The following is a 16,845-nucleotide window of genomic DNA, read 5'->3' as shown; positions in this document are numbered from 1 at the left end:
GGCAAAGGAGGCCCAAGGTTTCCTTTTGAGGCCTGGAGGAGTACTTACCTGCCTGGGCCTTTTCTGGCCCACGATCCCTCCTCCAGGCAAATCTGGCCTGACAGAGAAGTCATCACTGCTCCCCCACTCAGGCCTTGGACTAAACTAGCAGATCGAGGCCCGATTTGTATATTTAAAGAGGACCTCACCAGCTTGGGACGGGGGTCCTGCTTGCCTGCTCAGATGGGGTAAGTCTCCCCCCTCATTTTAATTGACCCCCCAGCCCAGTTTCCGCCAGGCAGGAGCGGAGGGGGAAGTAGGCGTGAGTTAAAATCGGGGCTGTAGGAACCAGGAAGGTTCCAGTACGATCTCTGATCTATACTGGATTAGATGATCTCATCCAGAGTAGATGTAGTGATGCTGCAATTATCTTCAGGAGAGGAAAATTAGCCAGGCCCCCCCCCACCGATTATTATCCATTGGTCCTTGCTAGAAACTGTGTATTGAGCGGGTGTTAAGTGAGGATAAGATCAGTTGTAACCCCTCCATCCCCGCCATTCAAATAGTCTATAAAGACTCAGTGTCCAAATCGTGCATGAATAACTGACACTTGGGCAAAGTATTGAGGAGTCTCCGCTCCAGCCAGGAATCAGATATTTTCGGTGTGAACAGAAAGGGAGAGAACTGGCAGAGAAAATAAAGTTAAAAATGTTTTTTTTAAAAGAAAATTTGGCGAGTGAGCAAACCCGGCCATTAACCCTGTGGAGGGTTAGAGAGTGGCATTGGGCTGCCCCTAAAGGGCATTGTCCAGTGTAGCATTGAACCAGACAGGCAAGAACCACCCAGCTTTGACTCCCAGCCTGAGCTGGGTGAGCTGATTAACCAGGGCAGCAACTGCGGGGCTACAATTGGCCTGAGCAGCCTGGACTAGGGAGAGCCAGAGATCCCTGCTCATCATAACAGATCCCCCGCCGCCCCCCACCCCCGGTTGGATAGCCGACCGCCGCCGAGGCCTCTTGGGTGAGGCACCAGGGGACGACTGGCACCCCAGAAAGAGTCAACAGCATTCAGGAGGAGAAGGGGGAAAATTGTGGAGTGGGGGAGAAAGCAGAGAAAGCAGCGTTTACAAGGGCTTGGAAGCAAGTCCTTGGCAGGCCGACCTCTGCGGAGCGGTGAGAAGGCAAAAATACATGTGGCAAACAATGGCACTCACCAAATACGACCAGATCCGCAGGCTCACTGTCCCTTTCACCCACCATATTGGTGGCCACACAGACGTACATGCCAGCATCAGCCTTCCTCGTGTTTGAAATCATCAGCTTTCCCCCTCGGATCTAGAAGAACAAACACCATCAATATATCCCATAATACCAGAGGTGCCCGGTTAGAAACACCCAGTGCCCAGCATCGATGGACGGAACTGCACAGTAACAGTCCAACTATTGACACAACAGAGCCATTCAGAAACTGTGTGTTACAGTGAGGGGTGTGGAGTGTATCAGAGAGTGTTACAGTGAGGGGTGTGGAGTGTATCAGAGTGTGTTACAGTGAGGAGTGTGGAGTGTATCAGAGTGTGTTACAGTGAGGGGTGTGGAGTGTATCAGAGAGTGTTACAGTGAGGGGTATGGAGTGTATCAGAGGGTTCCCTGAGGGGGCAGGGTATATTGGAGTGTGATATACTGAGGGGGCAGGGTATATTGGAGTGTGATATACTGAGGGGGCAGGGTATATTGGAGTCTGGTACACTGAGGGGGCAGGGTATATTGGAGTTTGATATACTGAGGGGGCAGGGTATATTGGAGTTTGATATACTGAGGGGACTGGGTATATCGGAGTGTGGTATGTTAGGATTATGGTATATTTCACAATGTGCTATACTGAGGGGTGCAGAGTTTTTGCCTTTGTTGAATTTTTCACTTGTAGGGCAGTTTTGAGTTGAGCAATTAAAAATGTGCAGGAATAAAAAATTACAGGAAATGAAACATAAAAAACAGGATGGCTCCATGTAAAACGCGAATCGTTTGATATTGATTTCTCCCATGGGGCCTGGAGAATATCTCACAGAAGGTTCAGTCAGTTTAATGACAGTCTACAACTTGTTTTACTTAAAGAGAACGGCTTGCTCCTGATGGCTAAACGTTTATAGTGTGAAAGTGACGGAGTCTCTGTGCAGTTCACGGCATTTCAAAATCCGACACTATCTGTCAGTTCCTGCTGTCAGCCGCTGCTTACCGTGATCCGCTCGTCCTTGTCGTTGATGCGGACATTGTTTTTCTTCCAGGAGATAGTTGGTTCCGGATGCCCTCGTGGCGGGAGGCACTCCATCACAGCGGGCTCACCGGCCGCAACCACCACATCGCTGGGCGTCTGGCGGAAATCGTCGCGCAGGACTGTGAAAAGAAAAAGGGAGGAAATCTTCATCAGCCACAGGATGGAATTATTTTCATTAACTGAACCATAACACGGTACTGGTGATTTTAAAAAAAAGTCATAAGGAGTCAATTCCCAATGGCTGAGTTGGTAAGTGTAATGTGTGATACTGAGCCATACAGATCAGGGAGGTCACCGATTCACTCTCCAGCCAATAATCAATAGTTGGGGTGTCTGAGCTGAGCAGAGGTGTGGGGGGGTGAAATCAGTCACCATTACTGGAAGGGGTGTCCTTGTGGACATCAGGTAGGGGCAAAATTAGGCTCCTTTGTGATGCCCCTGTTGAAATAGTGTCTTCTAATTCTCACCATCTAGGCGGACACATGGAGATTGTCCAAGGTGGGCAAGGTACCAATGAGGGCTGGCACCAGCACCAGTCAATGTAGTCAGGAGAGGAGGGAAAGAAACGGTCAAAAAATGAATAAAGGAGACAAAGATCACAATGCCAAACCGACCTTAAAATTCATAGTGGTTCCCCACCTCTGTGAGTCCCACTCCCTCTCACTATCTCTCATCTCTCACACACTCTCTCCATCTCTGTATTCTACTACAGTTCATTACTCATAGAGTAATTTCAACTTTGGACGATGTGTAAAATGAGCGATATCGAATCAGTTGCCCATTATACACCTCGCCCAATTTTCCTTTTCATTGACTTCAGTGGAAACAAAAATCAGGAAAGCTGTGTAGCCTATCACCCAAAGTTAAAATTACCCCCACACTTCCTTGGGTAGTTGCCTTTAATTGCACCATCACCACTTGTGGCGCACGCACATTAACCCGACTGCCACTGCTCACGATTAACCCAAGCAAAGAGTTGATTACGGTGAAGGCTTCCAATCCCAGGGGACACAAGTTAAAATTAGGGAGTAAGAAGGGCAGCTGAGTAGAAGTTCATCATCTAACAAAACTGTGGAGAAAACTCGGAGGAAAGTCACTGAAGCAGACAGAACAAACTGGTTCAAGTAGGAACTGAATCCGTTCCTGGAGACAGAAGGGATCGGTGAGAAGGTAGGTAGGCGGGGTTGACGCATGAACAAGTGGTGGTCTCACTGGGCTTAATGTCCTTGCCAAGTTCCTAAAAATTCTGATCTTTTCATGCTTCATGCAGAACCAATGGGAAGCACAAGTCCAACCACAGTAGTGTCACCTAGATATCAATGTGATCATCCAATGCCTTATGACTGGCATCTTCTGTACAATAACCTGTTGTACCATAGAGCCTACTGCAGACTTTAGTAGAAATGACACAACCTACAATATATAAAAAGTAAAGATTGCATTCTATCATCATGATCTGACTAAAAACAGCCTAATCAGCATCTACTAAGTAATTCCTATATTTATTCAGTCCCAAGCAGTTCCATTAAAGCTTGTAATGGCCCACATCACCCTTGATCTATGTGCGCATTAGTTTCTGCCTGCAAACAGCACCAAATTACACCAGCTCATTTTTCCCTCCTTTAGTAATTCAATTTGGTTTCTACTGATCTGAATTAATGAATATTCCCAGTCAGATGGATAGGAGATATGTCCATTACCCAAAGTAACATCTAACCCTGCAGTCAGTCAAAAAACCATTCAGAGAGCTAAAGTGGACTCATGGCTCCCAACCAGCATATATTACAGGAACAGAAGAGCACGCCAATTAATTAGATCCATAGAACGTATTCTGAGCATCTCCCCTGGGAGCTCTGGAAATGCACTGGGGACAGCAAGATTATCAATTCTCAGTGGCTTCAGTGGAAAAAAATCCAACGTATTCAACGTCGGGGCTGCTCCATCATCTAGAACGTTCCGCGCTCTGCTGGAGCTTTATGCCAAGAGGAGTTGCATGTCCACATCAGCTTTCTCACACGGTATGTCGCCTGCGTTCTTTTCAATGCCACAACCAGGAAAGATTGAGGCTGTAGTTTGAAGTTTCAAAGCGATACTTACAAGGTGAAGAGGAATGCTGCCAAGCACACTGTCCTGTAGGCAGTCAACACATTAGGACAAAAATTGCGAAGGTCCACTGTGGGAGTGGAGCCTTGCGGTTTCTGCCCTCTTGTGTCTTTCATGATACAAATCAATCAACAACAACAACAATTTGCTTTTTTTTATTTGTTCATGGGATGTGGGCGTCGCTGGCGAGGCCGGCATTTATTGCCCATCCCTAATTGCCCTTGAGAAGGTGGTGGTGAGCCGCCTTCTTAAACCGCTGCAGTCCGTGTGGTGACGGTTCTCCCACAGTGCTGTTAGGAAGGGAGTTCCAGGATTTTGACCCAGCGATGATGAAGGAACGACGATATATTTCCAAGTCGGGATGGTGTGTGACTTGGAGGGGAACGTGCAGGTGGTGTTGTTCCCATGTGCCTGCTGCTCTTGTCCTTCTAGGTGGTAGAGGTCGCGGGTTTGGGAGGTGCTGTCGAAGTTTATATAGTGCCTTTAACCGAGTAAAACACTTCACAGGAGCCATTTTCAAAGGAAATTTGACACCGAGCCACATAAGGAGATATTAGGACAGATGACCAAAAGCTTGGTCAAAGAGGTAGGTTTTAAGCAGCGTCTTAAAGGAGGAGAGAGAGGTAGAGAGGTGGGGACGTTTAGGGAGGGAATTCCAGAGCTTAGGGCCTAGACAGCTGAAGGCGCAGCTGCCAATGGTGGAGCGATTAAAATCGGGCCTACGCAAGAGGCAAACATAGCAACATAGAAAATAGGAGCAAGAGTAGGCCATTTGGCCCTTCAGACCTGCCCAGCCATTCAAAATGATCATGGCTGATCGTCTAACTCAGGACCCTGTTCCTGCTTTTTCCCCATATCCCTTGATCCCTTTAGCATTAAGAAATATATCTATCTCCTTCTATATGAATATATTTAATGACTTGGCCTCCACTGCCTTCTGTGGTAGAGAATTCCACAGGTTCACCACCCTCTGAATGAAGAAATTTCTCCTCATCTTGGTTCTAAATGGCATACCCCGTATCCTGAGACTGTGACCCCGGTTATGGATTTTCCCATCCTTCGGGAACATCCTCCCTGCATCTAGTCTGTCTAGTCCTGTTAGAATTTTATACATTTTGATGAGATCACCTCTCATTCTTCTATTGGAGGAGCGCAGGGATCTCGGAGGGTTGTGGGACTGGAGGAGGGAGGGGTGAGACCATGGAGGGATTTGAAAACAAGAATGAGAATTTTAAAATCGAGGCGTTCCCGGACAGAGCCAATGTAGGTCAGCGAGCACAATAAGTCCACTCCAAAACCCTGTCACATGTATCCTATCCCACACTAAGTCTAACTCGCCCATCATCCCTATCCTCGCTGACCTACACTGACTTTCCATCCCTATGTGCGTTCAATACAAAATCCTTGCCCTTGCCTATAAATCGCTCCACAGCCTCACCCCACCCTATCTCAGGCAATCTCATCCAGCCCTGCTTCCCCTCCTGAACACTCCATTCCAGTGAGTCTGAGTTTCCTTGCATCTCCCCTCCCTTTAACCCGTGATTGGTGACAGGGCCTTTAGCCAACTCGATCACACTCTTTGAACTCCCTCCCTAAAATTCTTCACCTCCGCCCCTCTCTCTCTCCACTTTTAAAAATGTCTTTAAAATTCGTCTCTTCAAACTAGCCTTCAGTCACTCCACAACTCAAGGATCTCCAGAACCCTGACCTCCTCTTTCCTCAGCGTCAATGTTTCAGCACTACACTCCACATCAAACTCTTCATTAATCTTTTCTTCAGTTCTCTATTCAGTTGCCCAGTCAATATTGTCTTCAGCCTATTATCGTAACTCTTTCCAGTAGAGGTTCTGTGCATTGCTGGTTATTTACTGCAAATTATTTCTCGTAGAATATGCAAGAATTCTAGTGGAGTTGTTAATCTCTTGGTGTGTTTGTATTGTGCGTTGGCAGCAAGCATTGTATTGACATTCAAGAAATATACAAAGAAGCAGGTCCCAAATGGAATACAAATCACCCAATGGACTTCACAGTATGAATGATCGAATAATAACTCATGCCTTGAAGTCATTTCAGGACTGTAATGTCATTTTGGGGTTCAGATGACAGATATAAATGCCCAACAAACCCCTCGATTAGATTATTGGCCTGCAATCACTCCCCTGAGCCTATTATTGTGTCTGATCACACTTCACAGTGTGTCGTGTTTCAATGCTGCGGGCTGATGTGTGATAGAGGAAGGTCAGAGACAACAGGTCAACAGTAACCAAAAACTAGTCCACATGGATCAACAGAAATAAGGCCGTAGTTAATACAACCATAAAGTAACAATCATGACAGTCGCGTTTCCAGCACAAAAACTCTACTAGGTTCCCCTGGATTATTCATCCAGTGATGATGCTCTACACTGCAGCTCACTCTCCGACCACTAGGTAATTATGAAGGAGGAAAACCATTCACCCCAGAAAGCCCCATGAACATGATGCAAAATAAGGCTCAGTTCTGGCCATCTTACAGGACTTGTCAACAGAAGCTGTCTGGGGAGATCCGTGGTTGAGTCATTTAAGTAAGTCTCCTCCAGGTAGGAGCCCTGAAATAGTGGTCAACATAAGCAAACTCATACCTACAGCAACACAAATATCTCCTTTCAGAGTGGAGATACTGTGCATTGGGCAAACTATTCGAACCAGCTTAATGGAGGGAATACACAAAAACTATCCACCCTCTCACTCAGTAACTTTCTCTTCAAACAGTCTTAGTATTCTTAAACAAATCCACACTGTGGTGTATCAGTGATTAATTTCATTAGGACCCTATTTTTTCTAAAGGACTTTCCCCCCGCCCCCCTGGGTCCTAATTAATTCTGATGTCTGATACTCACAGCTCAGGGTTGTTTATCTGACACCAGTGTGTAGCAGTAATCATTCACACCTCCCACTCCTCCACAACACCTTTTTAACGGTCTCCAGTCGGAGTGCAACGTCCTGAATTCCCATTTAACTCTTCCTGGCTGCTCCACAATGCAAAATAGCAGTTTCACAGACAGCCAGGTATGCCTTCAGCAAGCACCCCCACGCTGTGCTTATTAAAACTGGGAGGTTTGTTTCTGCACAGAGAGAGAAATGAGATCCAGGGTTACTTGTGGAGATACCATAAAAATACTGGAGGGTAAACCTGTGACCGATCTCCTGCTGCCATCTTGGTTCAAAGGAGTTATCACTGGTCATATTGATGTACAGGTGAATTAAAAATAGGTGCAGGCTTGGGACCACCCACTATGGGTTTGGGACCACCCACTATGGGTTTGGGACCACCCACTATGGGTTTGGGAGTACTCACTATGGGCTTGGGACCAACCATTATGGGCTTGGGACCACCCATTATGGGCTTGGGACCACCTACTCTGGTGAAATGAAACTGAACAGATAATTATTTTTCAAAGGACCTGAAAAGTAATGGGGAAACCATCTTCATCGTTGAGTAATCCCTGGTCCAAACCATGAGAAAACCGGGTAAATGCCATCTTGTTAAAATTCTTTAGCTCGCCACACTGCACCGTTGTTTCTAGTCTCCTCCCGCCCCCACGACCGTTCCCCCCTTTCCTGAAAGTGCTCACTCACTCTGGGATGCTCGTCGCCAGTCCCCCTCTGGTGCATCACCCAAGTGGTCATTCTTCATGATGGAAAGTAGACAGTGAGGGTCAGTAGGGTATTCGACCACAGAGGCATCACAGTCAATCTCAGGCCCTTCTTCATCTCTTGGCCACACACGTGCAGTATTCAACAGGAGTCACTGGATAGCAATCAGATACAGGAGGTTTGGCAGAATTTCCCCCTCCCTGCTCTCGAGACGTTGATGCCAACTGTAGCACCCCTTTAGATGCCGCGACTAAGATCAATTAACTCTCAGCACAGTCCATGGGTTAAACTCACCTTTCCTGGGCTATGTGGGTCTGTACAGCGAGCTTATTGACTGAATTATGGGGGCAGAGGGGTGATCAGTCTGGTTTGTTTTGATTGATGCTGATAAGACTCAGAGACTGAACTGAGGTGAAACAATCAGTGGGGAGTTAATCTGAAATGCCTGAGGTTTGTATGAAGAAAATGGAGTGCTCAAATACATGGGATGCGTTCAATTGAGTGGATTACATTCACACAGAGACAACAAGAGGATGTTGAGACTGTTAAAGGATCTGTGCACCTTAACTGGGGATGTTGTAAAATGACCAATGTTGCAACTCCAGCATCAACTCCACTAATTAATTTCTAACAGGTTCGTTTCTCCAGCTTTCTCACCGGGGTTGAAACTCTTAGTGTGGGCAGGCCGGAGCAGGCTGCAGCTTGGTCCCCTGTCCCTCAGGGGATGCTCACAATTGGCTCGCTATCATACTTGACACTCCAACTGAGCTGCAGAGAGGCAGAACCGGCTGGATCCTGGGGTTTTCATAACAAGCTCCTGTGTTAGAGATAGATACATTTTTTAAAGGCGCATCATTCTTTAACTAAGTTATGCAATTAAAAGGCTGGTACAGTGGGTTAACGCACTTTACTTTCTAAGATCTGTGTTTGAAGCGAACCCAGACTGATAGGATGAAGCTCTCTTTGCCAGCCGTAAGATCCTGTGGGAAATGAACTGTGGGCAGACTCAAACCAGCTCAACATCTTTATGAGTGTAAAGGCAAAACAAAATTGTTCTGTCCCATATTTCACACAAGTTTTTTGTGTTTATGTGCAGGTATTGTTTGGCTAAATTAGATTTCAACTAAAAATTGGTTGAAATGAAATGCTTTAATTGACAACAACAATATGGCGCCTTTAACATAGGTTTTAAGCGACGTCTTAAAGGCGGAGAAATAGGTAGAGAGGTGGAGAGGTTTAGGGAGGGATTTTCAGATTAAATGAAATAAGGATTGAAAGGGGGTCCCTTAAAGGGGCAATGCCACTGTATTGGTGCCTGTCTGAGTATTGTCAGTTCCTGAAAGAGCCCCTTCTAAAAATTCTGCTGCAAGGCACGTTGTCACTATAGCTGCTGAACGGAGAACATCTATGATGTGGTCTTCCAATTGTTGTTTAATTTTTTTCATCAACTCTCACCCCTCCCTTCACCTTCTGACTTCCTTACAACATCACAGCATCCCTCCAGTAACTCGCAAAGTGGCCCTTCTTCACATTTGAGCCTAGACAATGAGTACTGGTGGCTATTCGACTGGGGCAGGCATTTGCAGCCGAGCCTGATCCTGCCCTCACTCTTGTGTGCGTGTGTGGATGTTGGGTGTCTGGACAGCATTCAGGAGCAGGAGGCCCAGCTAAATTTCCTTTAACTAGCTATGGGGTCCTGCAGCCAATTTGTCTGTCTAACAGCTGCCCCGGCTGAGATCAGATAACTCGGCACAGAGCAGAGGCAGAGACTTTATCGCTGAGCCATCAGGGGAGGAGCTATCATCATTTTTATTTAAACTACAGTAACTGTGAAGCATCATTGTGTCACTGCACCTTTGTCAATATACAAACACTCACTATGGTCCATAGTACCTCTTATATAACATACAGAATCATCATATTTTTCTAGGTGTTACATTTTTCCTGGTGAGGTGCCTCCAGTGGCGGCGAGGGCCACATTTTCAGGTAATACCCCCTGGCACGGTGGGCACTAGCGCTATCTCATTTACAGAATAGAGTCAAAAGCTGCCACCATAGGTACCAAGATCACAAGATAGTGACAGATGAGGTGGGCCATTTGGCCCATCTAAATTCATCCATCTGACATGATCCTTAGTCTCCTCTATTGCAGCATCCAATTGTTTCTTAAATGCTTCCACTACTCTATCGAAGTCTATTCCATATATTGATCACTCTGTGTGAAGAAGAATTTGTTGATATCTGTCCTAAATTTGCCTTTTATTAGTTTGAACCTGTGTTCCCTTGTCCTACTCTCACAATTTTATTTAAAAGTAGTATTCTGGATTTACCTTTTCCATCCCCTAACTACCTTATACACCGCTATCATATCACCATAAGAGATAGGAGCAGGAGTAGGCCATTCGGCCCCTCGAGCCTGCTCTGCCATTTAATGAAATCATGGCTGATCTGATTTTTACCTCAACTCCACTTTCCTGCCTTTTCCCCATATCCTTTGACTCCCTTGCTGATCAAAAATTTGTCTAACTCAGCCTTGAATGTATTCAATGACTCAGCCTCCACAGATTCATGACCCTCTGGGAGAAGAAATTCCTCCTCATTTCCATCTTAAACGGGCAACCCCTTATTCTGAGACGATGCCCCCTAGTTTTAGATTCCCCCATGAGGGGTAACATCCTCTCAGCATCTACCTTATTGAGTCCCCTCAGATAAATTCTCCATTCAAATAATATTTTGCTTTTTTATTTTTCCTCCCAAAGTGGATGACTTCACATTTTCCCACATTATATTCCATCTGCCAAATTTTTGCCCATTCGCTTAACCTGTCAATATCCCTTTGCAGACATTTTGTGTCCTCATCGCAACTTGCTTTTCCACCTATCTTTGAATCATCAGCAAATTTAGCCACAGGACACTCTGTTCCTTCATCCAAGTCATTGATATATATTGTAAATAGTTGAGGCCCCAGCACTGAGCCCTGCAGCACCCCACTAGTTACAGATTGCCATTTTGAAAATGACCCTTTTATCCTGACTATTTGTTTTCTAACAGAAAACAAAAACAAAGTCAGGATGGAGGATTGGCTAATGCAGCGTTAGCCAATCCTCCATCCATGCCAGTATATTACCCCCAACACCATGAGCTCTTATCTTGTGCAATAATTTTTTATATGGCACCTTATCGAATGCCTTTTGGAAATCCAAATATACTGCATCCATTGGTTCCCCTTTATCCACCCTGACTGTTACTTCCTCAAAGAACTCTAATAAATTTGTCAGACATGATTTCCCCTTCATAAAACCATGTTGACTCTCCTTGATTGTATTATGAGTCTGCAAATGTCCTGCTACTACTTCCTTAATAATGGATTCTAGTATTTTCCCAATGACAGATGTTAGGCTAACTGGTCTATAGTTACCTGCTTTCTGTCTCACTCCCTTCTTGAATAGGGGTGTTACGTTTGCGGTTTTCCAATTCACTGGGACCTTTCCAGAATCTAGTGAATTCTGGAAGATTACAACCAATGCATCCACTATCTCTGAAGCCACTTCCTTTAAGACCCTTGGATGCAAGCCATCAGGTCCAGGGGACTTGTCAGCCTTTAGACCCATTAGTTTACCTAGTACTTTTTCTCTAGTGATAGTGATTGTTTTTAGTTCCTCCCTCCCCTTTGCCCCTTGATTTTCTACTATTATTGGTATGTTATTAATGTCTTCTACTGTGAAGACAGATACTAAATATCTGTTCAATTCCTCTGCCATCTCCTTGTTTTCCATTATTATTTCCCCAGTCTCATCCTCTAAGGGACCAATGTTTATTTTAGCTACCCTCTTCCTTTTTATATACTTGTATAAGCTTTTAATGTCAGTTTTTATATTTCTTGCTAGTTTACTCTCATAATTTATTTTCTCCCTCTTTATTATTGATTTAGTCATCCTTTGCTGGGTTTTAAAGTTTTCCCAATCTTCGGGCTTACCAGTAATCTTTGCCATGTTGTATGCTTTTTCTTTTAACCTGATACCATCCTTGACTTCCTTAGTTAGCCATGGTTGGTTCACCCTTTTTGTGGAGTCTTTCCTCCTCACAGGGATATATTTTTGTTGCGAGTCATAAAATATCTTTTTAAATGTTTGCCACTGCTTATCCACCATCATACCATCTAATCTCTTTACCCAGTCCACTTTAGCCAATTCCGCCCTCATTCCTTTATAATTGCCCTTATTTAAGTTTAATACAGTGGTTTCAGACCCAAGATCCTCGCTCTCAAACTGGATGTGAAATTCTATCATGTTATGATCACTGCTTCCCAAGGGATCCTTTACTTTGAGATCATTAATTAATCCTGTTTCGTTACCCATTACCAGATCCAAAATGGCCTGTTCCCTGGTTGGTTCCCCAACGTATTGGTCTCAGAAACAGTCCCTAATACACTCTATGAACTCCTCCTCAGGGCTTTTTTTGCCAATTTGATTTGTCCAATCTATGTGAAAGTTAAAATCACCCATGATTATTGCATTACCTTTTTTACAAGCCCCCCTTATTTCCTGATTTATATTTTGCCCTACAGTGTAGCTACTGTTAGAGGGCCTATATACGACTCCCACCAGTGATTTATTTCCCTTGCTATTTCTTACCTCCACCCAAATTGATTCGACATCTTGATCTTCTGAGCCAAGATCATTTCTCACTATTATACCAATTTCATCCTTTATTAACAGAGATACCCCACCACCTTTACTTTTTTTCCTATCCTTCCGAAATGTTAAATAACTCTGAATATTTAGAGGGAGCACAGAATAACAGCTATCGACAGAGTCTGGTTTCGACAGAGTCTATAATTGGGAATTTGGTGAGTGAGGGGATTCGGTGCAGTAAGGGTGAGGTGCATTTGATTCGTCAGCAGAGCGGAGAGGGGCGTACCGAGAGCGGAGAGGGGCGTACCGAGAGCGGAGAGGGGCGTACCGAGGGCGGAGAGGGGCGTACCGAGGGCGGAGAGGGGCGTACCAAGGGCGGAGAGGGGCATACCGAGAGCGGAGAGGGGCATACCGAGAGTGGAGAGGAGCTTACCGAGAGCGGAGAGGGGCGTACCGAGGGCGGAGAGGGGCGTACCGAGAGCGGAGAGGGGCGTACCGAGAGCGGAGGGGGCGTACCGAGAGCGGAGGGGGCGTACCGAGAGCGGAGAGGAGCTTACCGAGGGCGGAGAGGGGCGTACCGAGGGCGGAGAGGGGCGTACCGAGAGCGGAGAGGGGCGTACCGAGAGCGGAGAGGGGCGTACCGAGAGCGGAGAGGGGCGTACCGAGGGCGGAGAGGGGCGTACCGAGGGCGGAGAGGGGCGTACCGAGAGTGGGTCACAGCAACAACAAAACAAAACTGCAGTGTGATGTCACGGGTGAGGCAGGTAGATGGTTGGTGGTGAGAATCTCTTCTGTTTTCTTCTTTCTTAGGACTGTGGGCTCAGTAACTTATAGCATAAAACTAAAATTTTTTTTTTTTAAAAACTAAACTTAATTTAATAAATTAAACAAGGCCAGTACTTGGTTCAACCTAAAAATAATTTGATTGGCATTGTAGTAATCAATTAAATAGATAAAATAGTTATGACAGGGCAGGAGATGTGTTGCAGCTGCAATATGTGGGAGCTACTGGACAGTTTTGTCCACGGCGACTACATCTGCAGTAAGTGTCTGCAGCTCGAGGAACTTCGGCTCCGAGTTCAGGAGCTGGAGTCCGAGCTGCAGACATTGCGAGGCATCAGGGAGGGAGAAAGTTACCTGGACACTTTGATCCAGGAGGCAGTCACGCCCCTTAGGCTAAATACTGTAGAATTGGCACGTGGTCAGGGACAGGAGGGTGTGACTGCGAATGAGGCAGGTACGGGGATCCAGGAGGGAGCATTGCAGGAGCCTCAGCCTCTGCACTTGTCCAATAGATACGAGGTTCTTGCAGCCCTTGTGGACGAGTGCAGGGACTGCAGGGAGGATGAGCAAACTGGTCACGGCACCATGGTTCAGGGGGCCATTCAATTGGGGGGAGTAAAAAGGAATGTGGTTGTAGTAGGGGAAAGTATAGTTAGAGGGATCGATACTGTTCTCTGCAGCCAAGAGCGAGAGTCCCGAAGGATGTGTTGCCTACCCGGTGCCAGGGTTAAGGACATCTCCTCAGGGCTGGAGAGAAACTTGGATTGGGAGGGGAAGGATCCAGTTGTCGTGGTTCACGTAGGTACCAACGACATAGATAGGACTAAGAGGTTCTGCTGAGGGAGTTTGAGCAGCTAGGGACTAAATTAAAAAGCAGAACCACAAAGGTGATAATCTCCAGATTATTACCTGAGCCACGAGCAAATTGGCACAGGGTAAATCAGATCAGAGGGATGAATGCTTGGCTCAAAGATTGGTGTGGGAGAAGTGGGTTTCGATTCATGGGGCACTGGCACGTCTCAGGCGCCTCCTTTATGAACACTGTAAATTTAATGTCAGGTGAAGCAAATCACAAGTGCAGTAAACCACAGAACAGGGACACTGAAGATAGGGGTCATTTCAAAGAAAGAAAATACACACTCCTGTTAATGGGGAGGAGAAGCAGTTAATACAAGACATTGGCAGGGGATGTAAAAGACAAATATCCCACCTATCTTTTTTCAAGGGAAAGCAATCCAAAGAAATGGATCCTTTGGGCTGAGAAATACTGGCAGGAGAATTGCGCACACCCCTCACTCCCCAGTGATGCCTATTTGCGTACCTGGCTTGGCTGAGTGAAACCAGGTGCTATTAGCTGGAGAACAACATAAGCCTTATGGGACATTGTGTGTGTGAACCCATTAACCCCTTTTACAGAGAGAAGGAGACAGCCAATTAAGAAAACTGGCATCTAAATCAACAGCAGGCAGTGCTGGATGCTGCCCAGCCGCTCTGCGTGGGGGAAGGGAGAGCCTTTACCTTCCCTTTAAAACAGGGACTGTATTTATCAGTTTGCGTGATTATGGAGGTAATTTTAACTCGCCGGACAGGAAACCCACAGGTTCAAGTGGAATGCTGGTTTTACACCCTGCCCAATATTGCTCTCCACTGACTTCAACGGACAGTAAAATTGGGTGGAATGTAAAACCAGCATTGCACCCGATCCCGTCAGTTTCCCGACAGGTGGGTTAGGTTAAAATTGTCCCCAAAATTCTGAATGTAACCAAACAGCTCACTCCAGTTTCCAACAAAATGGTGGACTGGGGGGGGGGGTCTGCGAAAATATTTTCAATCAAAGATTTTTTTTTAAGACTTTAAACAGTTTCATCTTGATTATGGATGTACTTTTTGATGATGTTTTCGTAGTTTGGAAATCACCCTAACTATTGGTACTAATAATATAGGCTGGGCAACCTGCAGGCATCATTGTGCATCTCTGAGCCTTGATTCATGGCCACCTGGCTATATGCTGTCAATAGGGCAGGGATTCAGCATTGTTCAGTGCGAGATTGCAAGGAAATGCTGTTAGGATACAGAGCTCTCCCAGTATCCATACTGTGGAGATGCCGGTGATGGACTGGGGTTGACAATTGTTAACAATTTTACAACACCAATTTATAGTCCAACAAATTTATTTTAAATTCCACAAGCTTTCGGAGGCTTCCTCCTTCCTCAGGTGAACGGTGTGGAAATTTCCTGATGCAACACCTGGCAAGTTAAAGAGGCTATATAAATGCAAGTTACTGTTGTTGACATTACAGTAATCCGACTCAAATGCGTTAAACTATCACTCTCAGGTGAGGGGTACATGGAGTTCTCGTACCAGTAGTGTGTGGGGAGGCAAAAGCATCAGAAGTGCATTCAAAAAGAATATGTTCAGAGTTCACCACAAAGTGGAATCAGAGCAATTCTGCCCTGCTCCTAGGAGTTTTTTGGTTCTTCCTCAGGTTGCTGGGTGTAATTTCCATCTCAAATAGTGTGACTGGGGGCGGGGGGGACGAGTAAATCAGTGACACTGTTGCAAAACTCTTTTCCATGGTGTAGCTGTTCACAGCTCTGCTCCATTTAACATCCCACCCTTTCCCTGAATCAGATTCTTGTTAAGATTCCTGATACGAAAATATGTGATGATACAGCTGTAAATAAGGAAACCTGATTTGGGGCCGGGGGGGAGGGAGGTCAGGAAATCTGGGGGAGGGGAGGGAGCGTCACCAACGGTTAGCAACCAAGGTTTGTTGACAAAAAAAAGGGTCAGAAACTGAAGCTTTCGTAACATCTGTCACGGCTCTGACCGAGGTTAGAGGGAAACTGGACACACTCCAGTGCGTACAGTAAACAAGAAGCCCATTGCAGTAAACAAATAAAGTTTGCAGGCCGTAAATGAACTCCATCTGTTAACAGTCACCACCCACTTTGCATCCTGTGGTGCTGGCCAGGACATTCGGCAGCAGAGATGTGAACCTGGACTAGTCTAGCTAACCAGAAAGAACCTTTTGGGAATAGTCAACTCCTGGGTTAGAAAGCAGGTTCCTTTACACTAGACTGTGCTTGTGTGAATGGCCCAGGCAAAGTGGCAAAGCCATCATGCTTTTTGTTAGCTTAATTGAGAGTGGTACTGATGGTGGCAATGGGGTCTTCCATGAAACAGGCTATCACTACCATCATTAGTGAAAGAGAGGCCTCTCCTGATGTTCAGTTGATAAGGTCATTGGCTAGTATGGAACTGAGGCATACAGAAAGAATGATTTGCATTTATATAACGCCTTTCATGACCTCAGGATGTCCCAAAGCGCTTTACAGTCAATGACGGGGCAGACGGGGCCTTGCCTTGACGTCTCACCCAAAAGACAGCACCTCCGACAGTGCAGCACTCCCTCAGTACTGCACTGAAGTGTCAGCCGA

At 45.9% G+C, this 16,845-nt stretch overlaps 1 protein-coding gene across 3 annotated transcripts in view; it reads right to left on the bottom strand.

The window, feature by feature from the left end:
• Nucleotides 1–16,845, bottom strand: part of robo3 (roundabout, axon guidance receptor, homolog 3 (Drosophila)) — a 224,556-nt gene that overhangs the window by 116,252 nt on the left and 91,459 nt on the right. For all 3 annotated transcript variants that reach the window (XM_067971051.1, XM_067971053.1, XM_067971052.1), the window contains exons 3-4: nucleotides 2,212–2,369; nucleotides 1,193–1,313 (exon numbers count right to left, since the gene is read on the bottom strand). In XM_067971051.1, the coding sequence (XP_067827152.1) occupies nucleotides 1,193–1,313; nucleotides 2,212–2,369 (279 nt within the window). The remainder of the gene's footprint in view (nucleotides 1–1,192; nucleotides 1,314–2,211; nucleotides 2,370–16,845) is intronic.

Source organism: Heptranchias perlo, chromosome 33 (assembly GCF_035084215.1).
Source record: "Heptranchias perlo isolate sHepPer1 chromosome 33, sHepPer1.hap1, whole genome shotgun sequence".
Lineage (NCBI taxonomy): Eukaryota > Metazoa > Chordata > Chondrichthyes > Hexanchiformes > Hexanchidae > Heptranchias > Heptranchias perlo.
Note: the sequence above shows the minus strand (reverse complement) of the source record. Positions and strands in the feature narration are given on the sequence as shown.